Here is a 27,175-nt window from a genome sequence, read left to right as displayed (position 1 = left end):
ATTAAAAACTTCCCAATACGGGGCAGCCTTCAGATGTCTTCCAAACATTACGCAGTTCTTTAATTTACCTTTGCTATCCCTGGGTGCATTTTAAATGTTGGAGGCACTCCATCTTTCTGAACACCAATTGCTGGAAAGTGCAGGAGGAAAGAGTTGTTCTTGTGCTCGGATCCTGCCTGCTGGTTTCCCACGGGCAACGTCTCAGCCACTGTGAGAACAGGATGCTGGACTAGATGGGTCTCCCTTGGCGTGATCCTGTGGAATCTTATTACGTTCTTACTGAACCTCCAGGTCCAGAGGCACTCTATCTGGATTCCTAGGTTCTTGGGGGCATTTGACCACTTGTGTGAAGAGGATGGTGGACTAGATGGGCCGCCTTTGGCCTGATCCTGCAGGCTCCCCGTATGTTCACCAGAACTCATTTAAATGGCAGCGCTGTAATAAATGGAAAACTGCCCTTATTCCCTTACGGGGGACACAAGAGCCCTTGTAGAGTCCTTTGCAGGTTCTCCATCAGTCGGAGAAAAGAACAGGCCAAGCAGAGAATATTGAGAAGCAAAGCCGCTTGGAAGCCTGATCTTTATTGAACTGTTGCAACAGGGTGCCCCCTTCACACGCAGGTGGGAGGAGAGGAACTCAGAACAAAGGTGTGCCTGCCCTTATATATACATTTTAAATTGCCCACCCTGGAGTTCAAGACCACCCCCAGATACATCATACCTACATCACAGAAAGGGTGGTCTACAACAGAAATCTGAGTGCATTGTTTACCTCCTGTCTGGCAGGTTACCAGTTAATGGTCACTTGATTGGATACCCTGGGGAGCCTGGCCAGTCTTTTGTAATGATAAATACTTAGTTCCTGAGCCAGGTCACAGGCTCACACCCTGTTCATATCTTAAATGTGCCCTTAAGACAGGATTTGTGAGGAAAGAGACAACGGGTAGGTTTCCCACTTTGACCTTGCATAGAAATATTTGAGGTCAATTTGTTCAGGACTTTTTTTCTGTGGGGTTTCAGACATGTGCTTTATATATTTATGTACGTGTTTGCTTGCTGCATTTATGAACATTTATTACATATCTAAGACCTTAAAATTCTTATAACAGTGCTCGCAGCTTTTGGATATACAGTGCAGTAATAAATAAGAGTGAATGAGCAAAGGGCCTTCTGTTCGTCAGGGATTAATCAGCGTCTGTTCCTACACCCCAAGAGATTTGAAGCAAAGTTTTCTTTTCGCAATCCACAGACATGGCGGTTGGGCTATTCACTTAAACATTGCCCTGTCATTAAAAGGGATGTGATATTGTGTGCCCACGCACCTGGGTGTGTGCATTGAAGATTGTGCACAAGTGAAACTCGGGTGCTTATCAGATTAGGCAAACTTTCGCATGCCGGGGGTAGAAGAGACGGAGAGCAGCCTTCTAGGAGATTTCTGCAACACTCGCTCTATCAGGAACACGAAAGGGCATGTCGGTGGTTTGGCAGCAAGCCAGGAGACAGAGTCCGATCCTGCCTGGGCCTGAACTCCAGGGAGGAGCATGCAGATGAAGGCAAAACAGCTGAGATCATTTCCGAGGCAGGTCTGGAGACGGGCAGGAGGACTGGGGAGATCTTCTGTGGTGGGGGGCACAGCCGAACAAAGCCCCCGGAGCCTTCGCTGGGTACGGATGAGACAGCTGGAGTGGGGAGGCAGGTGAGTTCACAGGCTGCAGCCTGTCAGGAGTCGACCGGATGCTCAGCCTGAGTCCCCCATGATAACAATTTGTTGTTTAGTCGTTTAGTCGTGTCCGCCTCTTCGTGACCCCCTGGACCAGAGCACGCCAGGCACTCCTGTCTTCCACTGTCTCCCGCAGATTGGTCAAACTCATGCTGGTCGCTTCGAGAACACTGTCCCACCATCTCGTCCTCTGCCATCCCCTTCTCCTTGTGCCCTCCTTCTTTCCCAACATCAGGGTCTTTCTGAGGGAGTCTTCTCTTCTCATGAGGTGGCCAAAGTCTTGGAGCCTCAGCTTCAGGATCTGTCCTTCCAGTGAGCACTCAGGGCTGATTTCCTTCAGAATGGAGAGGTCTGATCTTCTTGCAGTCCATGGGACTCTCAAGAGTCTCCTCCAGCACCAGAATTCAAAAGCATCCATTCTTCGGTCGGAGAAAATAACAGAGGCCAACCAGAAAATATTGAGAAGCAAAGCAGCTTGTAAGCCTGATCTTTATTGATCTGTTGCAACAGGGTGCTCCCCTCACACGCAGGAGAAGGAGGAGGACACAGAACCCAGGTGTGCCTGCCCTTATATAGACATTTTAAATTCCCTGCCCTGGAGCTCAAGACCACCCCCCACAAACATCATACTTACATCACAGAAAAGGTGGTCTACAGCAGAAATTTGAATGTTGTTGTTTTTCCTGTTTGCCAGGTTATCTGATAATGCCTTATCTGATTCCCTTTCCTGGTAGTCTGTCACCCTTTGAGATGGTGATTTCCCAATTCCTGAGACAATGGGAAGGTTCCCTCACCCGCTCCCTCCTTGCAGAGAAAACATTTGGTCAGTTTGGGAGTCAAAATGGTTTCAGGTTGGTCTTCCTGTGCTGATCTATGTACATGCTTGGTTGGTACAGCTATGAACATTTATTATATATATATATATATAAGACCTTAAATTTTATTATTACAAAACAAAAAAAATTCCTTCCAGTAGCACCTTAAAGACCAACTAAGTCAGTTCTTGGTATGAGCTTTCGTGTGCATGCACACTTCTTCAGATACCTGAAGAAGTTATTATTATTATTATTACAGAACCACGTGTCTGAAATAGTACGGGAGAGCAATCCTGAAGCCATTTCGACTCTCCCAATGACCTAAAATATTCCTCTGCAGGAAGGGAGGCAAATGGGGAAAGCCTTCTCATTGTCTTTTCGCTGGGAAATCCTTTCTTAAGGGAGTATTTGAGTATTTGTGTAGGAATAGGGTGAGCCTGTGACCTGGACTCAGGAACTAGAGTTTTTGCCATCACAAAAGAATGGCCAGGATGCCCAGGTAATGCAACCAGTGACCATTATCAGGTATCCTGGCAGACAGGAGTTCTGCTGTAGATGCCTCCTTCTGTGATGGATGGATGTATGATGTTTTGGGAGGTGGTCTTGGGCTACAGGGTGGGCAATTTCAAAAGTCTATATAAGGCCTTGCACACCATTGTTCTGGGTTCCTCCTCCCTCCTGCGTGTGATGAGTGAGGACCCTGTTGCAACAGTTTAATGAAGATCAGGCTTCCTAGCTGCTTTGCTTCTCAATATTCTCTGCTTGCCCTCTCTTATTTTCTCCTACTGATAGAGAACCCACGTAAGGACTCTATACGGGCTCCAGAATACCCCATAAGGGAAAAGGAGCAGTTTTTCTTATAACAGCCTGTAAGCAGCTGAGGTCACAGAAACATAACAGCAAAATATTCAAATGCAATAAAATACAATGCTGGGGTGGGTTTAGAGTTCAGCATCAAAAGGTGACAGCATTTGGAAACTGGAGGTGTGTAAATAAGCTGCAGCTGGATGATACCCAGAAGTTTCATAAGGGAGGGAGGTTGCATGGCAAAAGAGGATGTGGGTAGAACTTTGGCAGCACAGGAAAAGCAGGAAAACAACTATTTAGTGCTTATCAGAGTGGCTCGTGTTTGACTAAGGTTTTGGGTGTGAAGCAGGGACCAGCCGGAGGTCTAATAAAAGATTCCACAAAACAGGAAGGGGAAAGGAGAAACTTGACTCTGCCTAGCTGAACTTTGGAACTCTCTGCCACAGGAGCCTAGATGGCTTTAAAAGGAGACTGGACAAATTCATGGAGGAGGAGAGGGCTGTTGATGGCTGCTCGCCACAATGGCTGTGCCCTGCCCATCACGGTCAGAGGCAGCAATGTTGCTGAATGCCAGTGTCTGGAAACTGCAGGAGGGGAGAGTTGCTCTTGGCTTCGGATCCTGCTAAGGGGTTTCTCATTGGAGCATTTGGTCAGCTGCTGTGATGACAGGCGGCTGGACTGATCCAGCAGGGACTGATTATGTTATAAGCACCATCTCCAACTCCTCGAAAGATTCCATCCAGTGGCATCACAACGGGGGGGGGGGAGAGGCGGTGCGCCCTGGGTGCCATGTCTGGGGGGGGTGACAAGAAGGCACCCTGCGCGGGCTCACGGCGGAGCAAACAACCATTGCACTTCCGCAGCCACATGTGGAGAATCTTCTGTTCTTGGCTGCAGCCATGAGCAGAGGATCTTGGTGGCGCCGACAAACCACTATGTACAGCGCATGTGCGGTGTCGCTATGTAGGGTGCATGTGTCGTACGTAGCGACGCTGCACACGCACCCTACATGGCGACGCCCCGCCCCGGGTGTCATGACGCCTTTGTTAGCCCCTGATTCCATCAATGGTGTCTCTGAAAATCTTTACACATCACCTGGGAAGACAGGCAAACTAAAACCAGAGTACTGGAAGAAGCAAAGATCACCAGTGTTGAAGCATTGATTCTTCAACATCAACTTCGTTGGTCTTTTGTGCCTGATTATCATCTTCCAAAGCAACAACTCTACTCCAAACTTAAAAATGGAAAGCGTAATGCTGGTAGTCAACAAAAAGAGGTTTAAAGACTGTCTCAAGGTAAATCTTAAAAATGTAGTATAAACACGGACAACTGGGAAACACTGGCCTGCGAGAGCTCCAGTTGGAGAACAGCCTTTACCAACGGTGTAATGGCTTTTGAAGACACTCGAACCCAGGACACAAGGGAGAAACGTGCTAAGAGGAAGGAACACTTGGCAAATCTACACTATGATCAACTCCCACCCGGAAACCAATGTCCCCACTGTGGAAGGAGGTGTGGATCCAGAATTGGCCTCTGCAGTCACTTACGGACTCATTGTTAAAACCGTGTTTATGGAAGACGATCTTCTTTGGCTATGAGTGATCGCCAAAGAAGAAAGAAGATTATGTCAACCATCAAAAAGGGACTGGAGTGGCTGGGGCAATCCAGCCAGATGGGCAGGGTATAAATAGCATTATTATTATTATTATTATTATTATTATTATTATTATTATTATTACCACCACTACTGATAAGCCAGCATTTCACTTGCTGGCTGAGGCTGCTTTAGAGGGGAATGTTTGGCAGCTGAGTCCCCCCCCCCCCTTTTAGTTCTCTCTGTTACATCCCTTTGCATTTACTCAAAAAGTGTCCATGGGGACACCAGCCTCTGCAGCTCAGGCACCTCTGCTTCCACCCCTTTCTCTTACTCTGCTTAGATCTCTTTCCCGCCTTGTCTGCAGGTAGCCCCTCACCTGCTGCCGCCACCTTGCAGCCTCCAACCCCTGCCTCTTCCACCGCAGGGTCCTCATGGAGACCAGTCCCGGGAGCGGCTTGGCGGGGGTCCTGAACGGCCTGGCAGCTCAACTGGGAGAGCCCACAACTGCAGACGCGGTGAGTGCATTCATTCTACGCCAACCTCTCTTTTCCCAAAAAAAATTAATTTTTTTCCCCACATTTATGACAAAAAAAGACATTACAAAACACACAACAAAGAAAAACACTTTACAATACAATAAACTAAACACAAAAAGGATTATTTCTTAGATATCTTGTTCTCATAACATTGATAACTGACTTCCTCGAATCCCCTCTAACTGAATTTCATTATATCACCTGTATGACAGTTCTCCAAATTCATATTTCTAATAAAATTGACTCCTAATATTTTCAAAGTTCTTCTCCTTTATTAATATTCTAATCCTTAATATTTGTTTTATTGTTCTAACTCCTCTAAACTGTGAGGCTGCATGAAGCTTGGGTGGCCGGACACTTTGCTTGGCAGTGCGAAACGCAAGGTCGAGCCACAGTTTACAAGATACTAGTTATAATTTAAGGAAGAGAAACATCTTGATTATCAGAACTTTTGACAAGCGAGCCCAGGTGGCAGCTGCAGAGAGACTCCAAAACGCTGCCTTCTGCTGCATGGCACAGACTCTGGACTCTTAAATTCGAGGCTGCCACATTTGGAGATAATTGATTTCTGCAAGCTGCCGGCGAATAATCTTAATTATTATGGTACTTACTAGAAAGAACTGCAAAGATCTGGGAATCATGCCAGATCCCCAGAACCCCAAAGGAGACAGAGCAAAATCACACGTTATTTTCTCCAAAAGGAGGAGAGTAAGAGGGAGCCGAATGAGGCCTTTCCTCCTCCTCCCACTGTTCTGGATTGGTCAACTCATCTTAAAGGGCTCCAAACCAAACGCTAGATTTTTTTACTTTATTATGTCCGTGCTTGAGGTTGGATGGGGTGAATTCAAAAGCGGAGGGCAGAGAAATCAGCCTGCCAAACTTCTGCCCTGCAGGGCTTGGAAGAGGACTCGGAAGAGGAGGACCAGGTGAGGCGGCCAGTGGCCCAGTGGACCGTCTCCGAGGTTTGTTCCTGGCTGAGACGAGGGTCCCTGGGGGCTCAGGGGAAACCCCTTCTGGAAGCGGCGCACAGCCACGCCATCTCCGGAAAGGCCCTGCTGCGCCTGACGGACGAGACGCTGGAGCGCATGGGAGTTGCGCCCTGGAGCTTGCGGCAGGAGCTGTTGCGTGAAGTCCTGCACCTCCGCATTCAGCAGGAGATGAAAGACTTGCTGGACATTACAGGAGGTGAGGATGGGCACCCAAAGCGGGCAGGGAATCGCACGGGTGCCCCATAACTGTCCCCATCTACTGGGTGCTGTCAAAGTCCTTACTGGGACTGGAACGGAAGCAGAATGTGTAGGGTCGGGGGTGGGTAGACCAAGGGCATTGATTTAATAAAATGTATTCCTGTTAACGGAGAAATCTGAGGGCTCCCTTGGACAAAAAGCAAGGACACCAGCCAGGAATACCAGAGCAAAACAGCAGCCAGTGGGCTTGGTCTTGATTGAAGACTGTCGCCACAGGACTCCCACCTGCCACCAGGTGGAACAAGATGGAAGCCCCGAACAAAAGAGAACCCAAACTTTTATTAGCTGCTAATCCCCATGTTGCACCCCCCAAAAACTACATCATTCATACATCACTCATACATCATGAAAGGGGAGGTCTGGTGGCAGGAATCTGAGCATCCTGGACCCTGCCCCATGGTTCCCCTTGCCCTCCACCAAACACCCATCAAGTGGAACAAAAAAGATATTTACATTTCCCTGTTTCCCAGCCAAGTTCATCCCACCCTTTTGTCTTCATCTGGGTTTGTTATTTCTGGAAGGGCTACCTGTCTGGCACTCAGGTATCAGGAGGCCAGGAATTATCACCCAGGCAGAGGGGCTGCTGAGGAGCTGAGCTCAAGTGTCTATATGAATTTCTGAAGTTTTCCCAGTGAGCCAGTACAGAGATACATTTATCAGTGAATTCTTACATTTGGTATCGTGCAGCAGAGGCCCTTTGAATAGATAGGAAGAAACTGTGATGAAGTGTTTCGTGAGGACAAATCACAAAAGTCACAAAAGTGATTGTGCTGATTTTGGTAGTGGGCTGCATGTGCATGATATCTGCTGGAGGGGCAACCCCCCCCCCAACCTATACATAAATTCCTGCAACAACCCCTACATAATAAATTTTAATTGAAGTTTTAACGTTATAAGGGGGAAATTACAGAAGGAAAAATAATAAAGAAAACACACACACACACACAGAGAGAGAGAGAGAGAGAGAGAGAGAGAGAGAGAGAGAGAGGGGATACCAGGGTACAAGAGAGAGCATTTTGCAGCGTTAGTGCAGACATGGAACATGAATTCGGCAGAATATTGCCCGGCCTTAATACACATTTGGAAAGGAAAATTCTGTAGTGATTGCCAGCACTGTATGCTGAATGTGAGGTGGATCAAACAGAAACATTAATTTTAATTCCCTTGCTTTTGTATCATGTGTCCAACCGTAGGAATAGAGCTGTAATGAAACGTGGTAAGATAAGATAAAATATAAAAGCATGGGTGTGGAATAAAATTGATACACTGTTAGACCCTCAAAGGGGCTTACAAAACAATGAAATGATCAATTAGAAAGATTAACAACACTTTGGAAAGTTTAAATAACAATAGGCTACAAACAGGTTAAAACTCGCATCAACTTTCTAAGCATCTGGATAGGCAGATGTTTTATTTAGTGGGTGCCGAAAAGAGGAGAGGGAAGGCGCCCGTCTGGTGTCATAGAATCATAGAGCTGGAAGAGACCACAAGGGCCATCGAGTCCAACCCCCTGCCAAGCAGGAAACACCATCAGAGCACTCCTGACATATGGCTGTCAAGCCTCTGCTTAAAGACCTCCAAAGAAGGAGACTCCACCACACTCCTTGGCAGCAAATTCCACTGTCGAACAGCTCTTACTGTCAGGAAGTTCTTCCTAATGTTTAGGTGGAATCTTCTTTCTTGTAGTTTGGATCCATTGCTCCGTGTCCGCTTCTCTGGAGCAGCAGAAAACAACCTTTCTCCCTCCTCTATGTGACATCCTTTTATATATCTGAACATGGCTATCATATCACCCCTTAACCTCTTCTTCTCCAGGCTAAACATGCCCAGCTCCCTTAGCCGTTCCTCATAAGGCATCGTTTCCAGGCCTTTGACCATTTTGGTTGCCCTCCTCTGGACACGTTCCAGTTTGTCAGTGTCCTTCTTGAACTGTGGTGCCCAGAACTGGACACAGTACTCCAGGTGAGGTCTGACCAGAGCAGAATACAGTGGCACTATTACTTCCCTTGATCTAGATGCTATACTCCTATTGATGCAGCCCAGAATTGCATTGGCTTTTTTAGCTGCCACGTCACACTGTTGGCTCATGTCAAGTTTGTGGTCAACCAAGACTCCTAGATCCTTTTCACATGTACTGCTCTCAAGCCAGGTGTCACCCATCTTGTATTTGTGCCTCTCACTTTTTTTGCCCAAGTGCAATACTTTACATTTCTGTCAATTGTCAATTGGCAGGGAGTTCCAAATTGCAGGTGCTGCCACATTTAAGTCTGAGTTCTTACAAATGCGGAGCGGATGTCCATCGCACCTGTAGCAGTGCCAGTTCCGCCGATGGAAGCGTTTTAATTAGCGGTCTTGAAATATTTCTGAAGGAAACTAAACAACCCCTTCTCCGTTCTTCCACACACAGCGTGATCGAGGGAGGCCCGCTGTCAAGTGAGCAGCTCTGTCTGGGATGCAAAAAAAGGAACACGCTTTGGTGCCAGCCTTTGGCCGCAACTGGACCTCCAAGCAGGACGGTGGAGCCCAAAGCCCAGTGCCAGACCAGGCTTCAAGGACTGCAGAATGGAAGGAGCTGCTTTGGGGTTTGGACGTGGCAGTTTGCAGCCTCGGGGGCAAAGGCTTTCGTGGCAGAATGTGGGTTTTCTCGGGGAAGGGACTGCCCCCCATGCCTGTAGCCTCCTGCAAACATCTGGTCAGAGGAGGATGGCCCACGCTTCGTAGGTATGGGGAAGGGTTGCAGCCCAGCAGCGGAAGTTATGTTGCTAGGCATGCGGAAGGTACGAGGCTCAACATCTGGGGGCTGCAGGCTGGGGGGGGGGGTCCCTGCAGAGATCCTGCAGGTCAAAGTGGGCCATACTGAGTTAGGTGGACCAGGGGTCTGACTGATTTGCCGAGACGTAAAACTACGAAACTGTCATTCGAGAAAGTATTTGTCATTTTGAATTCAACAGGACTTGATTCCCGGAAGCCCAGGACAGTAGTACTTTGGGTTACAGACGCTTCAGGTTATAGACACTTCAGGTTACAGACTCCGCTAACCCAGAAATATTACCTCAGGTTAAGAACTTTGCTTCAGGATGAGAACAGAAATCATGGCCCCATTAGCTAAAGTGGTGCTTCAGGTTAAGAACAGTTTCAGGTTAAGAACGGACCTCTGGAACAAATGAAGTACTTAACCCAAGGTACCACTGTATGATGCTACAAATAAAACAGATACATAACCTATTTCCTGCCCTGCAAAATTAAATCACCTTTTATTACAGTGCACCATATAAAAATATTACTTTAGTACATGGGTAGGCAAACTAAGGCCCGGGGGCCGGATCCGGCCCAATCGCCTTCTCAATCCGGCCCACAGACAGTCCGGGAATCAGCGTGTTTTTACATGAGTAGAATGTGGGCTTTTATTTAAAATGCGTATCTGGGTTATTTGTGGGGCATAGGAATTCATTAATTTTTTAACCCCCCCCCCCCAATAAAATATAGTCCAGCCCCCCACAAGGTCTGAGGGACAGTGAACCGGCTCCCTGCTGAAAAAGTTTGCTGACCCCTGATTTAGTATATATGCGGCTGAGTCCTTGTGTGTTTAAATTCTTTTATCTTCGCAAGCTTGATGTGTGCAGCAGGGACTGTTGCTGGAGCTGGGATGTTGCACTGCAGAGAGTTGTTCAGCCACAAGGTGGTGAGCGAGAGAAAGAAACCAGCAGGCAGAGAACATTAGAATTAGGAACCAGCACTGCATTTAAGGCCTTCTCGCATCTCTGCACCCCTAGCCTAAAAAGGCACCCCCCACACTTAAAATAATAGACTCAGAGTTGGAAGCGACCGCAAAGGTCATTTAGTTCACCCCCTCTGGCCAGGACCAACCAAGGCCCCTTCACAAATTCCTCTTTGGTCTCAAACCCAACTCTGCTGATCCTCAGACTCCTTGGCCAGCCCTTGGGAGGCAATCGACTCCCTGTGTAGCACTTAGGCAGCAGCTGGTCTCAGATTCCTAAAAATCTCTGTTACCGGAAAAATCCGAGGGCTCCCTTGGACAAAAAGTAAAGACACCAACCAGAGTAAATTGAAGCAAATCAGCAGCCTGTAGGCTTGGTCTCTATTGAAGAAAGACTGTCGCGACAGGGTGCTCCCCTCACTTGCAGGTGAGAGGAAAGACACAGAAAAATGGTGTGCAAGGTCTTATAAAAACATTTGGAATTCCCATCCTGTAAGTCAAGCCCACCCCCAGAAACATCATGCATACATCACAGAAAGGAGGGGTTGAGGGAGGGGTTGTGGTGGTAACCTGAGTGTCCTGTCACCTGGCTGGTTCCCTTCTCTCCCCCTCCCCATGAGTCACTTCCAGGAGACAAAGGGGAGTTGGCAGTTTCCTGCCCCTAGAGGGAAGATCTGATCATTGTCCTTTGTTCCAGTCCATGCTGAATCCACTCCCATACGCAAGTTCTTTGTGATCTTGATGGTCTTCTGTCCAGGACAATCAGGGTTGGCATAGCAACTGGGCAGGGCTCCTGTGGATGTGCTGGTATGCTCAAGGGATTATGGCTGGCCTGTATCAAACCTTCCCCATTTTGTAGTCCTTCCTTCATGGAGTAAAATAAAAGTGGAACGGTGCAAATCCGATGTATGGTTGATTTTCTATGAATTTATAACAGAAGCGTAGCGTATGTAGTGTGTGAGTGTGAGTGTCGAGTTTGTACAAACTGAACGATGGGGGGGGGGGGTTTCCTGCTACAGTTCTAAAGGCCCAAAGTATGTTTCCGAGCACAATTCAAAGTCTTGGTGCTGACCTTGAAAGCCCTAAATGGCCTCGGCCCAGTAGACCTGAAGGAGCGTCTCCACCCCGGACACCTGGGTCCAGCTCTGAGGGCCTTCTGGCGGTTCCCTCCCTGTGAGAAGTGAGGTTACAGGGAACCAGACAGAGGGCCTTCTTGGTGGTGGCACCCACCCTGTGGAACGCTCTCCCTTCAGATTTCAAGGAGATAAAGAACTACACTAGTTTTATACCCTGCTCATCTGGCTGGGTTTCCCTAGCTACTCCGGGCAGCTCCCAACAGAATATTAAAAACACGATAAAAGATCAAACATGAAAAACTTCCCTAAACAGGGCTGCCTTCAGATGTCTTCTAAAAGTCTGGTAGTTATTTTTCTCTTTGACATCTGATGGGAGGGCGTTCCACAGGGTGGGTGACACTACTGAGAAGGCCCTCTGCCTGGTCCCCTGTAACTTGGCTTCTCGCAATGAGGGAACCACCAGAAGGCCCTCGGAGCTGGACCTCAGTGTCCGGGCAGAACGATGGGGGTGGAGACGCTCCTTCAGGTGAAAACACCTGAAGCTGCCATTGGTCTATGGGAACACACGCCACAGAGATAGCAAACACTTTCCAAGCAGCAAGACAAGCTATGAGCCACCCTCTCTCTGTCTTCCCCCAAGCCCAGAAAACAACAGGAGCAAGGATCTTGCCTGGTGGCTTAGGACCAGGCCGTCTGAAACAGTATTTCCCCCATATGAACAAGCCCAAGTTTTGAGATCTCACTTGGTAGGGACGCCTCGGTGGCTGTTCCCAGGGCAACTTTGGAATTCCCTTGTCTTTCCACCGTCAAGAGAAGATCTTGTTCCGACAGGCCTTTCTTGGGGAACTGTTTTTTTTTAAAGGAAAAAGCTTTTAATACTGCTGTTTTTATTATCTATAAATTTTTATTATCTATAAATTTGTTTCTTGTATTGTTTTAATTCTATGAAGAATTAAAACAATATTAAGACCTTGAGTCCACGTCTGGGGAAAAGGAAAAATAATTATTATTTATACCCCGCCCATCTGGCTGGGTTTCCCCAGCCACTCTGGGCGGCTTCCAACAAAGATTAAAAATACATTAAAATGTCACACATTAAAAACTTCCCTGAACAGGGCTGCCTTCAGATGTCTTCTAAATGTCAGGTAGTTGTTTATCTCTTTGACATCTGATGGGAGGGTGTTTCCTCCTCCTCCTCCTCCTCATCCTCATCTTCACCACCATCTTTCTCCCCAGCCAGCCCTAGCAACCTGGTATGGTGGCAGAAGCTGCAGCTCTTTTGCTAGCTTCCAGTCACTATTTGCAAGAGCAACCCCACTCCCCAAACTGTTTCCACAGCAGAAACACCCACAGAGATGAGGAGACAGAGATGTTAAAAAGCACGGGGAATTTTTTAATTGAAGTTTTATTTCATAATAGGTTCTCTTTTTTTGAAGCTTTGTTGTTTCCGTTTTTAAATACAATAAATATTCACCAATAGCATTTCATGGAATGGAATCCAAATCCATTTGCAAGACTGTCAACCTCAAACAATGTACATATGAGACAGACATGAATCCTGATGCAAGCGTGAAGAAGGGGTGGCGGAGAAATCTGCCGCGAGAAATGTATAGGTTTCCTATTGCAATTTTCTCTCGCTGATAATAATTACGATCTGTACAGTCCGTTTGCTTTGACACAGCCCAGCCCTTGGCAGTCTGGCGCAACCGGTGCTTTGCAGAATACCGGCCGGAGAGACCGCCCCCCCCCCTTTTGTCCGAGGACGGTCCTTCCTGGCAGAGAGAGCACCAACGAGGCCCAAGGGACTGAACATTCACCCTCATATTTAGCGGGGGACAAAAGAAGCAGCGAGCAAGGCTACTCATTCAAAATGTGACCCCCTACCCCAATACAATGCAATACATTGGAGAGAAGGAAGGATTCCAACCTCACCTTTCACCTGATAGCTTAAAAATTCAGCTTCTAAAAAAAGAAAAATCACCAGGGCCACAGAGACCCAGAAGGTAAACTGGTCCAAAATGCATGCATGGCACACCCCCGTTCCCAACTGCCTGCATTTTCAGAGTAAGGCTGTAACGCAGAGAAAAGGTTTCGGCTACTTTCCTCCCCAACCGCAAGAGATCTGAAGTATGCTGTTGAAGCCTTCCAGGTGAGAGCTCTCGAGTCCTGTCTAAAGGGGTGAGCTCTGTACTGAGAGCCCCATTTCCAATTCTTGGGGGAGGGGGCGCAAAGATGCTGTCTAACTTGCTGCCTGGGGAAGGCGACGAAGGCCTGAACTACACCGGCAGGGCGTGTGTCTGTCCTACGCAGAGAAACAGACCAATCCAAGATAGCAGCGGAGCCCGTTTAGTGGGGAGATTGCAAACAGGAGTATCTAAGTTAGGGGCGAGAAACCTTGGGGGCCCCCGTATCTTGCTGGACTTCTGCTCACATCACTCTAGACACTCTAGGCTGATGGCAGCAGGAGTCCAGCAAGATTTTTGGGGGGGGCGCACACAATTATTCCCCACCCCTGCTCTAAGTTATCACGAAATATCTTATTTCCTAGGGTTGCTTTTCAAATGAAAATGGCACTTGGGAGTAGCTGCCCAGCCCGACACGCATGACCTGCACACCCACAGCAGTGGAGACTCATGCGCCGAACACCCTGCTCTGAAATCAAGGCCGGGGGGGCGGGGGAGGCAGCCGAGGAGCAGCCTGGGTTGAAGGCCAGCTGTCACTCAGCCGCCAAGCTGTTTGCATTCAGCTCCGATTCATCTTATTCAAGCCTGCATTTGGGTTTGGGGTGGGGGAAGAGAGGTGCTTCTGCAAAGCACAGGGACTTTCTACATCTAGACCTCTCTGCCTGCCAGGGAGTTTCTGAGCAACAGGGAAAGCTGGCCGTGCCTCTGTGCAACCCACTGCTTGGACTACAGGTTGCTACTACCAAAGCCTGAACCTTGCAGGATTGCAGGGCACTGATTTGGGGTGGGGTGGGGTGCTGTGCCGCTCCCCGCAGCTCCTTTGCCCACGCCTCCGGAGAACTGCGTCTTAAAAGGTTGAGCCAACCAGCAGCGCATCCGCAGCTACACAGGCAGCAGTAGTGAATCAAGGCAGAGAAAGGAAGATTTCGCTCTCAGAACGTGCAAAAAGGCGGGGCAGTGATTTCTGACGGCGACAAAGAACTGCAAAATGTGGAGCAAGTAGTTTAAGTGTCACGAGCGCTGCCTCAGATGCCCCTTTCAATCGCAGAGGGAATATCGGAAAGAGAAGACGGGTTTGGGTTCGGAGAGGACTCCTCGAAGCGTTTTTACAATCACCTGCTGAGAGTGGCAGCGGGCACACATTCACCTCTTCAACATGCAATACCTTTATTTCGAAGAATATTTGAGATGAACACAAAAAACCCCTGATGCCACCAAAACCCGAGACAGAAATAATAATGGTTAAATGGTGCATCGGAGTCCCTCCCAGATTGCCGAATGAGCTTCAAACAATAAAGATGGCAAAACAGCAGAAATTAAACCCGTTTCCGCAGCTGAAGATGTCACGCTGTACTCCCTTTAACTTGGACAACTACTTTTCCAACATTCTGCTTAAGACAGCCGACCTTTTCTCCAACTTGAGGCAAATCTTCTTAAGGCACCAGGTTCCTTATCAAGAAGCCTAGATAGGTAAGGGAAGCAGAACCAGGTTTCTTTAGAGAGACGACAGCCAAGCAAAGCCTGCCTTGGGAGACGCCAGGAAGTTAACACCTTTTGTCCTTTCGTCCACTCAGTGCTGGCCTGGCCCCCTCTGGACGTGCGCCTTGGAGCATGGACGATGTTTCCAAGGCAGCACGTCAAGGAATGATTTAGTGAGTCACATCATTATCGTCATCTCGGCTTATACCATCAGGGCCTGTGCAAGTTTGCCACCAGTTACTGTCAATTTGAGAACCCCTGCTTCCAAAGCAAAGAGAGAAAGTAAAGAGGAACACATGTTCTCACAATGATTCATTAGTCAAACACACACACACACAAAATAAAGGAGACCCTCCCTCTGACTCAGCCGCCTCCAGAATTGGAAACCGGCTCTGGGGTGGGTCTAACTCAGTGCACCAAAATTATCAACTGATTGCTGCATTTCATTTCGGCTGTGATAGCGTCAAGTATTCAAAGCACGTCTCATTTCCTCTGTACACCCAACTTTTTCTGTGCAAAATCATTTAATTAAAAAAAAAAGTGAGTGAGTGAGAGAAAAGCTTACCCAATCCCCATCTCTGGTTCACCTTTTATAGCCATGAAAACATTCACCAAACAAGCGAAGAATGAGAACCTGTTTCTGTTTCATCATTCCATGCCCGGAGGCCAGTGCTCTTTCCTGCTGGTTTTTTGAGAGGTGCCTCACTAAGGGTCAGAACAAGCTCCTCCCTTGCTCATTAACACGCCAAAAGAAATTTTAAAAAGCATTTAAAGCGTGGGAAGAAAACAGAAAAAGAAAAGCATCTATTTAGAAGGGGCTGGAGGCAGAAAAGAGCACTGGCTCCTGGATTTTCACATTGCTTGTTGACATAATGATTTAAGCCTACAAAAAGAAAGGTTAAATAGTCATTTCACAATTCCCATTTCTCTCTCTCCCCAGAGTGGAATGTGTCATCCACAAGAGCGGGTCGCCCCCTCTCATTTTAGGAGCAGAAGCCATAAGCAGCCCCTGCCCTCGGAATCACGTAGGAACATCCTTTGCTGTGATTGGGTCTCCTCCGGGTGCCACCGTTCCAAAAAAGCTGGGTTTCGGCTGCCCTCTTCATGGCAGGATGCACAGGCGTACTCACCCCAAACACAAGGCTTGTTCATGAAATTAAAGAGAAGAAGGGAGGGGGAATCGGCGCAGACTTCACCACCACACAGTTCAAGCAGGGTTAGGATGGCTGAACACAACATTTCCAATTGGGGAACAAACACAGAGGAAAGCCACCTTCATCTACTAAAGCCGAGCATGGAGGCAAACACCGAGTTCGTTTGTCGTTTCGATGAAAGGAGATCTCGATTATTTCCTCTAGAGGGAAGCAGAGCTACTCAGAATGGACCCGCACGGAAGGGTTATACGCCTGACAAAACAGTTCTTGGAAACGGCCGGTCTCCGTCCCCCACCCCAAAGGTTATCCCACAGAAGAGTGCCGCTTGCCGCAACGTAATCCTGCCGGAAAGGTGAAGGAGGTTTTGCAGCTTTGCTCTCCAGAGCAGCTCAGACAGGGTGGGCTGGAAAGCAGGCTCCTCCTCCGTTGGAGACAGCATCTGCCTGCTTCAACATCTGGTTTGGCCATGTGGAAGCCAGAACAGGGGTGGGTGGGAGGGGAGGAGGAAGTGAATGGAAGGATAATATAACCTACATAGAATAGTCGTGTTTTCACTGTGTGATTACCGCCACCAAGGCCCCTTACTTAAAGCAGCTGATTCGTTCTAGCCACACACAAAAAACCCCTCTTGCGTGGCTGGGTCCACGGAGAGCAGGCCACGCTGTCCTCAGCGTAACCTGAAGATGTGTTGCGGCAATTGTGTGGCTTCAGAGACGCCCCTGGCGCCCATCTGTGGTTTTTTGGGTGTCTCCCTGGAGAGTTCTGGGTGGCATGGACCCATGCTTGGTCTGGAAGCATCATGCTGGTTCAGGACACGTTTGCGGTGGTTCAGCCCCTGCCCAGCCACCTGCGCATCCGTGAGAGAGGCGGTGCAAGAAGGGGTCCGTCCCTCTGCAAGGCTGCCAGGCTTCGTTGCCACCCAAAGTGGGTCAAATTTTAGTTCCGTGGTGATGGCTGAAGTGTATTTACATGGGGGAGGGGGCTGCGTTCACAGAGCCCCTGCAGGCGGTGGGCCGGATTTCTTCTCTCCCGCCTCCACGTCTAGTCAATCGGAGCTGGGCTTTCGTAGCGAGAAGGGGCGGATGTTGAAGTGCTTGCTCAGCTGGCTCACCTGGGAGGGCGAGAAAGCAGTAGAGAGAACGGGCAAGGTGAGGGGGGTGTTGTTGCAGGAAAGCAGACCCCTGACCGTGGTCCCCTCTCCTCCAAGCCCCATCCTTTCTTCTCCTCTGCCTGCCTTCAAGTTCTACATATACCGTATTTTTCGCTCTATTAGACGCACCGGACCATAAGACGCACCTAGTTTTTAGGGGAGGAAAACAAGAAAGCAACGCAAAGCATTCTGAGCTAAGAGGGAGCGCTCCTCCATCTTTGCACAGGAGGTTTTGCAGGGCTAATCCTGAAGCCAGGAGAGCAAGCGGAAATGGCGTGCACTGATCCCTCTTGCCCTCCTGGCTTCAGTGAAAGCAAGCCTACTGGCTTTCCCTCCACCTCCCTCAAGAGCCGCGAGCTCTTTAAAGGGAGCGTGGCTCTTGGGGGCTTTTCTGGGAGGTGGGGGAAGGGACAGAGCTGCTGTTCTGGCTTCTGGGATAGCCCCTGCGGAGGCTGCGCGTGGCTAAACAAGAAGCCAGGACAGCCAGCGGATCGCTGCGATCCCGCTAGGTGTCCTGGCTTCTTGCTTGGCCGTGCACAGCCTCTCCCGGGCAAGGAGAGCCTTCACCCCTGGCCGGGAGAGGCTGCGTATGGCTAAGGCTCCCCCAAGAGCCGCGCTCCCTTTAAAGAGCGCACGGAGCGTGTGTGCGGCTCTTGGGGGCTTTTCCCTAAGGAGGGAGAAGGGCATCATTCTTCCTCTCCCTTTTCCCTCCTAGGGGCAGATTCTAGCCAATATGAAAGCGATGGATTCGGATTGGTTGGCCCAGAACTACATGGGCAGAACTACAGGGGCCGATGTTGGGAGTTTCGCTGTGAATGTGCGTCTTCCTCCTTTATAGCCTCCCCTTTGCCTTGCCTGCAAAATGGAAAGGGCCTGGGGCAGAGGCAACATCGTCGAGGAGGAGATGGTTGGAGCTGGATCAGTGGCTCCCAAACCTTTCCCACTTGGAAAGTGCCGAGAACACAGAATGTAGGAAGAGGATGCTGGATCAGGCCCACAGCCCATTCTAACACTTCTATCACCTTCCCTCCCTCTTGCTCAACTGCTAAGAAGAAGGGATAAGACAGCAAGCAGAAGAAGTTAATATGTTATAAACCAGAAGCGGAAGTCGGGGGGCAGGGGATAATTGGTAATTTATTTTGTCAGATGTGATTATGTCAAAAATGTAAAACCCAATAAAACCTGAAGGAGCGTCTCCACCCCTATCATTCTGCCTGGACACTGAGATTTAGCGCCGAGGGCCTTCTGGTAGTTCCCTCACTGCGAGAAGCAAAGCTACAGGGAACCAGGCAGAGGACCTTCTCGGTGGTGGCACCTGCCCTGTGGAATGCCCTCCCATCAGATGTCAAAGAGAACAACAACTATTTGACTTTTAGAAGGCAGCCCTCTTCAGGGAAGCTTTTAATGCTTGACCGACTATTGTATTTTACCATTTTGTTGGAAGCCACCCAGAGTGGCTGGGGAAACCCAGCCAGATGGGCGGGGTATAAATAAATTTATAATAATTATTATATATTAAAAAATTGAAAAGAAAAAAAGAAAAAAAGAAGATGGGCTGAGTCTAGAGGTGAAGCCACCCAGGGTCTGTTGCGACAGAAACGTCAAGACTCTGGCAGCATTTTGACCTCTGCCTGCCAAACCAGCACTGGGTCCTTTGTGGTGGCTCAGCTGAAGGGCTGCCACAGCAGATGAGGCCAGCCCCCAGCTCAGCCTGCCTCAGAAGTGCCACTGCTACAAGTGGCTCGTCCCGGAGAACAAACCTCAGGTGAGTCCAGGCCGCCGAGAAGAGATGGGAGGCTTTGGCTGGGCTCTGTGGCAAACTGCAGCAGGCAAGGGTGGCGGTGAGGATCCTTTGCAGGGCGCTCTGTGCCACACAGGGACACGGGTGGCGCTGCGGGTTAAGCCACAGAGCCTGGGACTTGCTGATCAGAAGGTCAGCAGTTCGAATCCCCGCGATGGGGTGAGCTCCCGTTGCTCCTGCCAACCTAGCAGTTTGAAAGCACGTCAAAGTGCAAGTAGATAAATAGGTACCACTCTGGCAGGAAGGTAAACGGCGTTTCCGTGCACTGCTCTGGTTCACCAGAAGCGGCTTAGTCATGCTGGCCACATGACCCGGAAGCTATACGCCCGTTCCCTCGGCCAATAAAGCGAGATGAGCACCGCAACCCCAGAGTCATCCGCGACTGGACCTAATGGTCAGGGGTCCGTTTACCTTTGCCACACACACACGTGCCACGGGATCACTTACCACGCCGACTCCATAATGGATGTGTGCCACGGTGATGAAGGTGGTGAGCAGGTAGAGGAGGAAGGTTTCGCTCTCCGGCAAGACGCCCGTGAGCACCACGAAGATGACCAGGGCCAGCGGGAAGAGCAGCCAGTTGAGAGGCTGGCAGCGGGTGCTGCTCATCTGGCAGACGATCAGGCGGCACTGGGGGGAGAGGAGGAACAGCTGGTAAGGAAGGACCAGGATGGGAGGAGAGGCCCTCCACCAACAGCCGCTCCAATCCATCCAGGGCCATTTCCTGGAGCACCGCTGAGGGAGCCGCTCTAGAACTTCACTGCTCCAGAGGCACCGCTCTAGGGCTTCTGGCAGAACTCTACTGCTGCAGTGCCGACGGATCCTCTTTAACAGAGACTCAGTCCCACAGGTGGGCAGGAATCCAAGAGCAACGCTGGAGGGCAGGCAGCCCAAAATGCAAACCCCTGCTGGCACGGAGTTGCTTTCTGCACATGCAAACCCATATAGTCGTCAAGGGGGCTCTGGGACCCTCCTGGCTTTGAGGCTCTCCTCCTTGCCCCTTGAACTAACTCCCCAGTTCAGGGAACCTGGAAAGTTAGACCAGGGATATGGAAGTTTTTTTCCTTAAAAAAAAAAAAAAGAGGGGCTGGCTTTTCATAAAAAAGCTTCTTTCCTTAAAAAGATTCACATTTGTTTTGGCAAGGGAATTTGGCAAAGGGATTTGTTTTGGCAAAGAGATAACAGAATTCACGGGGTTAAAGCTGACCGAAAGTCCAGAGGTAGCATTATTTTGAATTTACGAGGGGTTGGAAGGTTCGCAGGCTGTGAAGGACTTGCTCACAAATTTATTGACAGCTCCATGAATTATTGTAGCTGGGAAGTGGAAGGGGCAAGGGGAATATGAAATGGAAGAATGGTATAAAGAGGTCTGGAATATAGCTATGAATGATAACTTAACATGTGCCGTTAAAGTAAGATGGGGAATATGCAGGAGAAATGATTTTGATGAGATATGGAGGCTGTTTGTAGAATTTGCACTGTTAAAATGGAAAGGGGACAAACCATTGCAAGAGGTGTTGAAATTTTGGGAGGTTGGATAGTTACAGTGGAATGGTCTTGGTGGTGGTGGGTGCACATTTTTATTCTTATTTATGTATGATTATTACTTTGTCAAAAAAAGAAATTAAATTAATTTTTTTACAAAAGATTCACAGCAGTTCAGTCGGCAGAGTATGGGACTCTTAATCTCAGGGTGGTTCAATCCCCACGTTGCGCAAAAAGATTCCTGCATTGCAGCGGGGTCAGACTAGATGGCACTCATGGTCCCTTCCAACTCTACAGTTCTCTGATTCTATTATCCCATGATCCTCAGCAGACAGCCTTCCGGGCCCATTGCACCACATGACTCTTATCTATGTATTTCATAAAAATTAGACACTGCTTGATTTGGGGGGTGAGGGTGGGACAGACCTCAAAGTGGTTGGTTTACAAAAAGATAGACCAATACAGTGGTACCTCTGGATGCGAACGGGATCCGTTCCGGAGCCCCATTCGCATCCTGAGTAGAATGCAACTTGTGACTGCGCGGGTCGCAATTCACAGCTTCTGTGCATGCGCGTGACGTCATTTGGAGCGTCTGCGCATGCGGTGAAACCCGGAAGTAACATGTTCCGTTAATTCTGGGTCGCTGCGAAGCGTGACCTGAAAACGCTCAAGCTGAAGCGTATTTAACCCGAGGTATGACTGTAAAATGGGGGGGGGGGGGGAGAAATACATCAATGCTTTAAAAAACAACAACTTAAAATACTGAAACAGTTGAAAAATCACATCCACCTGCCTATCATCCAGGTAGGCTTGTCTAAACAATAATATTTTTAGCAGGTGCCAAAAAGTACAGTGACGGCGCTGCTTGATATCAACAGGCAGGGAGTTCCTAAGGTTAGGTGCTGCTGCCCTCAATGCTCCGTGGGTCTCATGTGGCGCCTCCAGCAGTGCCCATTCCGTTGAACAAATCAGTGGCACATGCAGGGCAAAGCAGTCTCCTGGGTGAACTCTTGCGCAAGGAGGTTAGAGTCCAGCCACATGGAAGCCAGAGGTTTCGATGTGCGCATCTCACCATTGGAGGAGGAACTGATTACAGCTCAAAGACGTAAGGGGGGAAATGCTGGAGGAGGGCCAGAGAGGAGCGTGGCCAAGAGAGATTGCTGAGGGCCGAGTAAAGAGGGCTGGAGGGCCACACCCCGAGGCAAAGTGGCTTGGCTCCTGCCCCGCCAAGCCCCTCTGCGCAGGCGTCTCTGCAGCAGAAGGAACTTACGGAAATGTTGGCGAAGGCTGTGCCGACCATGAAGTAGAAGAGGCGGGGCTGGGTCTCCAGGATTTGCGTGGGCGAGTGGAAGATCCAAATGGTGCAGAGGATGAAGAGGAGGACCGGCGAGAGGAAGGGCAGCATCGCCTCATAGAAGGAGTGGTGCTTCAGGGTGTTGCTTCTGTAGGCTCTGAAAGACGGGAAAAGCATCAACAAGAGGTCGCCTGCAGGAGCTTTGCTGGTCAAGAGTTGGTGAGGCTCATTGGACAACAAAAACCTGAGCCTTTAGTGTCACCCGCCCAGTCCTGTGGAACGCTCTGCCACTGGAGACTGAGCAGGAGCCTTCTGTGCCAACTTTTAAACATCTGCTGAAAACTTTTCTATTCTGCCAGGCAATCACAAATGCATCCGTCCGCAATGGTTAACTGATGTCCGTTTTTAACTTGGTGCGGTACCGCTTTGATTTTTAAAATGACACAGCGGTATACAACTCTTTTAATAAATAAAATTTTCAAAAGGGGGGCGGTCCTGAAAGGCAGCTGGGAGCACCATCAGACTAACTCTGAAGGAGGCAGAACCTGATATAGTTCTTCCAATGGGGTCTCATCTGCAAGGCTGAAGTGTGGCCAGCAAATGGAAGATTGGGACTGAGAAGGAGAGCCCCCTCCACCGGGATCAGGCCAGCCCCATCAGACCTCCTCTCCCCTCAAAGGTTACCTGGGGCAGCCAGTGCCTCGGGCTGCCTCAGTGGGAGAGACAGAAAAGCAGCAGGACTTATACGACCAGCTTTTCCAGAGGTCCATTTCCTCCACTGGGTAACTCTTGCCCCTGAACTGGGCCAGCTGGTCATTAGAGGAACAACTATTTAGAATTTGGTGCCTCAGTTTTCCTTTTCCTCTTCCCTCCCTGTCCCTTTCTCCTTGCGTGTCGTGGGTTTTTGGGGAGGGCAGTATAATTCTGCGAGACAGTCTCATTTTGATAGTATGTAAGCTACTCTGTAGGGACGCGGGTGGCGCTGTGGGTTAAACCACAGAGCCTAGGGCTTGCCGATCAGAAGGTCGGCAGTTCGAATCCCCACGACGGGGTGAGCTCCCGTTGCTCGGTCCCTGCTCCTGCCAACCTAGCAGTTCGAAAGCACGCCAAAGTGCAAGTAGATAAATAGGTACCGCTGCGGCAGGAAGGTAAATGGTGTTTCCGTGCGCTGCTCTGGTTTGCCAGAAGCGGCTTAGTGCTGCTGGCCACATGACCCGGAAGCTGTACGCCGGCTCCCTCGGCCAGTAAAGCGAGATGAGCGCCGCAACCCCAGAGTCGGCCGCGACTGGACCTAACAGTCAGGGGTCCCTTTACCTTTAAGCCACTATGGGAGCCTTCCTGGCTGAAAAGCGGGGCACAAAATCCTCAAAATAAATGAAATAAAATACATATAGGAGGCCAGGCTTTGTCCAAGAGGCCTGGCCCAGCTGTTTCAGAGAGAGGGCCCAGCCAATCTCTCTGCTCCATAGTCTCAAAAGCAAAGGCTTGCCCCTGCCATCACTCGTGCCCACTTTGTTTTCTCAAAACTCTCCCCACTGGGGGAGACACTGAGTGGCGCTGACACCCCAGCAGAACTGGGGCAGCCAACCCCATGGGGCACTGACAACCGACCTCAGACAGGACTTACTTGTAGTAGTTCAGCAGGCTCATGGGGAGGGTCACAGTCAGCGCGCAACCTAAGGGAGAGAGAGGAGGGCCATGTTACGACTCAGAGCACGCGTTTCCCTTCACACAAAGACAGATGCCACCACACAGCAAAGCCTGTTCCACAACCCTCACTCGGATTTGTAACAGCAACTTGTGGCAGGGGAATGCGAGTGTCTCCAGAAAGGGGGGAGCAGCTGCTGGTGAAGAAGGAAGCTTTTGGTGGACTGGCTCAACAGCTGCACGTCCTGCAGTGCTGGCCATTTCTATCATTCATGGAAAAATGCATTTGCTTCATTCTGTTCTGTTAATACTGCTTTAATGGGCAGTGTGCAGAGGTGAGTTGTCTTGAGGAACAAAAGGCAGGCTATAAAAATAAATGCAGTGGAACCTCAGTTCTCGAACCGCTCCGTTCTCGAATGTTTTGGTTCCTGAATGTTGAAAACCCAGAAGTGCTCTGGTTTTTTAACGTTCCTTGGAAGCCTAATGTCCGACGCAGCTTCTGATCTGCAAAAAAGCCTAGCTGTCAGCCAATCGGAAGCTGCGCCTCAGAATTCGAAAGTTTTGGAAGTCAAACGTCTTTCCGGAAAGGATTATGTTTGACTTCCGAGGTTCCCTCCCTGCGAGAAGCCAAGTTACAGGGAACCAGGCAGAGGGCCTTCTCGGTAGTGGCGCCCGCCCTGTGGAATGCTCTTCCATTATATATCAAGGAAATAAGTAACTATCTGACTTTTAGAAGACATCTGAAGGCAGCCCTGTTCAGGGAGGTTTTTAATGTTTAATGTTTTATTGTGCTTTTAATATTCTGTTGGGAGCAGCCCAAAGTGGCTGGGGAAACCCAGCCAGATGAGCAGGGTACAAATTAAATCATCGTCATTTTATGCTTTGTGGCTTATTCATTATTTTGCATTTTAGTTTATAGGAATCAGAGTTGGAAGAAACCCCCATGGTCATCTAGTTCAGGCAAACTTGGCCCTCCAGCTGTTTTGGGACTACAATTCCCATCATCCCTGAACACTGGTCCTGTTAGCTAGGAATGATGGGAGTTGTAGTCCTAAAACAGCTGGAGGGCTGAGTTTGGGGATGCCTCACCTAGTCCAACCCCCTGCAATACACACTCCATGTAACCTTACCCAGGACCTTAAGATGAAAGACCAAGAAAAAGCAAACAGCAAATGAAAAGCTAGGCAGATATTTTCCTAACATTGTAATTATACAACAAATTTGCCCCAGACCGGCCTCAATGAAATCTTGCCACTATCCACAAATCTAGAATACCTCATTGATCTTAAATAGGGTCTAAAATTCTGGAGCAAGCAGTTCCTAATTGTGACCCAGTCTGTGTACTCCAAAGAAAGGAATGGAGGAAGCACATGGCAAACAAAAGAAAACATAGGAAGGCGAACATGGGATTATGGCACTGTATATTAGGAAATTTTAAAATACAGGCTTTCAGAGGAAGCTCCTTACCAAAGATCATTACAGTGAATAGGTCTCTATACAAGAAATTGAAGAGGAAAGGATTGTACCAGGCCTCCACTCCCACAATAGACGTCACAATGTACACGATGGAAATGGTCTGAAAAGCAATTAGAGAGAGAGAGAGGCAGAATTGCAGCATCTGGAAAGACTCATCCGGCCAGCTGGTGTTTGGATAGAATGGCTTAGCGATCAGAAAGCTCTTAGCCACGTTAGGACACTGCCCAAAGGAGCCCGGGCTTATGCCCCTGGGGTGGAAAAACAGACCTTGCAAAGCCATTTCCCCCTCTCCATCCCACCCTGTTCCTACAAATGCATTCCCAGGGGCAACTGCTGGTTGCAAACAGCAGACCCACAAACCTGCCCAGCTTGAAGCTCCCCTGGGATGTGGCAGCTGAGCCTGGTGGGAGCTGAAGCCTGAAAAATCTTGAGGATGCCAGCTTCGCCACGGCTGGGAGAGTCACCCGCAGCCTCAGCTGGAAGATGGGGATTGTACTGGTCTGTATCACAGGTTTGCTCTTGCAAAGACCGGCAACACAACGTGAAGTGGTCTCTGAACAGGCAGACAGACACATGCTTATTTATAAAGGTGCTGGGAACCAGCCAACCGCTCCTTTCAGTTTTTGCTTTTGGTAAGAGGTTGTTTGTAACCTGATTCAGCCCACTTTCCACCACCAGACATGGAGGGGAGAAAGTGGGGCAGGAAACTAGGATTCAAATCTCTGCTCAGTCACAAAGCCCACTCCCTGGCGACCTCATGGGTAAAAAAGGTAAAGGTAAAGGGACCCCTGACCATTAGGTCCAGGCGTGACCGACTCTGGGGTTGCGGCGCTCATCTCGCTTTACTGGCCGAGGGAGCCAGCGTACAGCTTCCGGGTCATGTGGCCAGCAGGACTAAGCAGCGCACGGAAATGCTGTTTACCTTCCCGCTGGAGTGGTACCTATTTATCTACTTGCACTTGGACATGCTTTCGAACTGCTAGGTGGGCAGGAGCAGGGACCGAGCAACGGGAGCTCACCCTGTCACGAGGATACGAACCGCCGACCTTCCGATCAGCAAGTCCTAGGCCAGGGGTCTGCAACCCGCGGCTCCGGAGCCGCATGTGGCTCTTTTACACCTTTGCCGCGGCTCCGGGGCGGATACTAGCGAGGGGAGGAGGCGCATTGTGCGCCCTGACACTCCCCACTGTGACGGGCGCTGTACTGGCTGTGATGTCGCATGGGGGCGGTGCGTGCGTTAGTCACGCACTGTCCCGACGTCACCTTCCCACCCGCTGTCAGATCACGGCTCTGGAGATATATTTGTTTTAAATGTCGCAATGGTTTTGCGGCTCCCAGTTGTTTTTCTTCTTCGGAAATGGGTCCAAGTGGCTCTTTTTGTCTTAAAGGTTGCAGACCCCTGTCCTAGGCTCTGTGGTTTAACCCACAGCGCCACCCGCGTCCCTGACCTCATGGGAGGGGCGGATAAAAACCACTTATATTGGTCCTGAGCGGGGGTGGTGAGTCTTCAATATTCTATTTTTGTATTTTTAACTAAAACCCTTCCCTGGAAAGGCTAGTTTTTGAATGCCAACTGGTTTGGGAAAAGTATGGGGCGGATGCCTTGATTGGATTTTATCTGGACAGAATGGACTGGACATCTGCATCTGCATGTAATGGGAGGATTCTTGGACTGATTTGGCAGAAATACCAGCCTGTGAAGAGACGCTGCAAACCTATATAGGGGAATCCTGGACATAAAACCACACAGAAACATATTGTTTGATTTATCTCGCTTGTTGGAAGAACTCAGAGGCTGCGGAAAATAATGAGGATTAACATCAGAACGACTTATGGGAACCATCGGAAATGAATATGAGAAGTAGTAGATGTATGAGATGATCAGATCCCCTCCGACCTCAGAGCATGGTGAAGTCTCCCTGAAAAATCAGGCATAAAATTTGGATTGCTTAATTATTGAATAATTTGTATAAGTCGGAATATATTATGTG

General features: G+C 49.3%; 3 protein-coding genes and 1 long non-coding RNA gene across 7 annotated transcripts in view; 2 read left to right on the top strand and 2 right to left on the bottom strand.

The window, feature by feature from the left end:
* PRR30 (proline rich 30) overlaps positions 1 to 27,175 on the top strand; it is a 146,572-nt gene that overhangs the window by 19,666 nt on the left and 99,731 nt on the right. The window lies entirely within an intron of this gene.
* Positions 1 to 27,175, bottom strand: part of LOC310842149 — a 119,297-nt gene that overhangs the window by 5,275 nt on the left and 86,847 nt on the right. The window contains exon 2 of the long non-coding RNA XR_014562931.1: positions 9,894 to 10,723. This is a non-coding gene — a long non-coding RNA (uncharacterized lncRNA). The remainder of the gene's footprint in view (positions 1 to 9,893; positions 10,724 to 27,175) is intronic.
* LOC310842040 (sterile alpha motif domain-containing protein 12-like) overlaps positions 1,374 to 27,175 on the top strand; it is a 225,228-nt gene continuing 199,426 nt past the window's right edge. Inside the window, exons 1-4 of one of the 2 annotated variants that reach the window (XR_014562790.1) lie at positions 1,374 to 1,695; positions 5,303 to 5,453; positions 6,368 to 6,659; positions 9,129 to 9,726. Coding sequence is in view for 1 of the 2 variants with exons in the window: in XM_083733907.1 (XP_083590033.1) it covers positions 5,370 to 5,453; positions 6,368 to 6,659; positions 9,129 to 9,133 (381 nt within the window). In the remaining variant the exon portion in view is untranslated. Of the gene's footprint in view, positions 1,696 to 5,302; positions 5,454 to 6,367; positions 6,660 to 9,128; positions 9,947 to 27,175 lie in introns of those variants that run through there. The other variant, XM_083733907.1, reaches the window with a different exon arrangement.
* The window catches only part of SELENOI (selenoprotein I), a 69,917-nt gene continuing 55,629 nt past the window's right edge, over positions 12,888 to 27,175 (bottom strand). For 2 of the 3 annotated variants that reach the window (XM_083733644.1, XM_083733643.1), the window contains exons 6-10: positions 25,176 to 25,284; positions 23,689 to 23,737; positions 22,038 to 22,218; positions 19,730 to 19,912; positions 12,888 to 17,442 (exon numbers count right to left, since the gene is read on the bottom strand). In XM_083733644.1, the coding sequence (XP_083589770.1) occupies positions 17,320 to 17,442; positions 19,730 to 19,912; positions 22,038 to 22,218; positions 23,689 to 23,737; positions 25,176 to 25,284 (645 nt within the window). In that variant the 3' untranslated portion in view covers positions 12,888 to 17,319. Of the gene's footprint in view, positions 17,676 to 18,116; positions 18,337 to 19,364; positions 19,913 to 22,037; positions 22,219 to 23,688; positions 23,738 to 25,175; positions 25,285 to 27,175 lie in introns of all 3 variants that reach the window. The other variant, XR_014562768.1, reaches the window with a different exon arrangement.

This window comes from Podarcis gaigeae (genome assembly GCF_964106915.1).
Source record: "Podarcis gaigeae genome assembly, chromosome: 3".
In the NCBI taxonomy this organism is placed as follows: domain Eukaryota; kingdom Metazoa; phylum Chordata; class Lepidosauria; order Squamata; family Lacertidae; genus Podarcis; species Podarcis gaigeae.
Note: the sequence above shows the minus strand (reverse complement) of the source record. Positions and strands in the feature narration are given on the sequence as shown.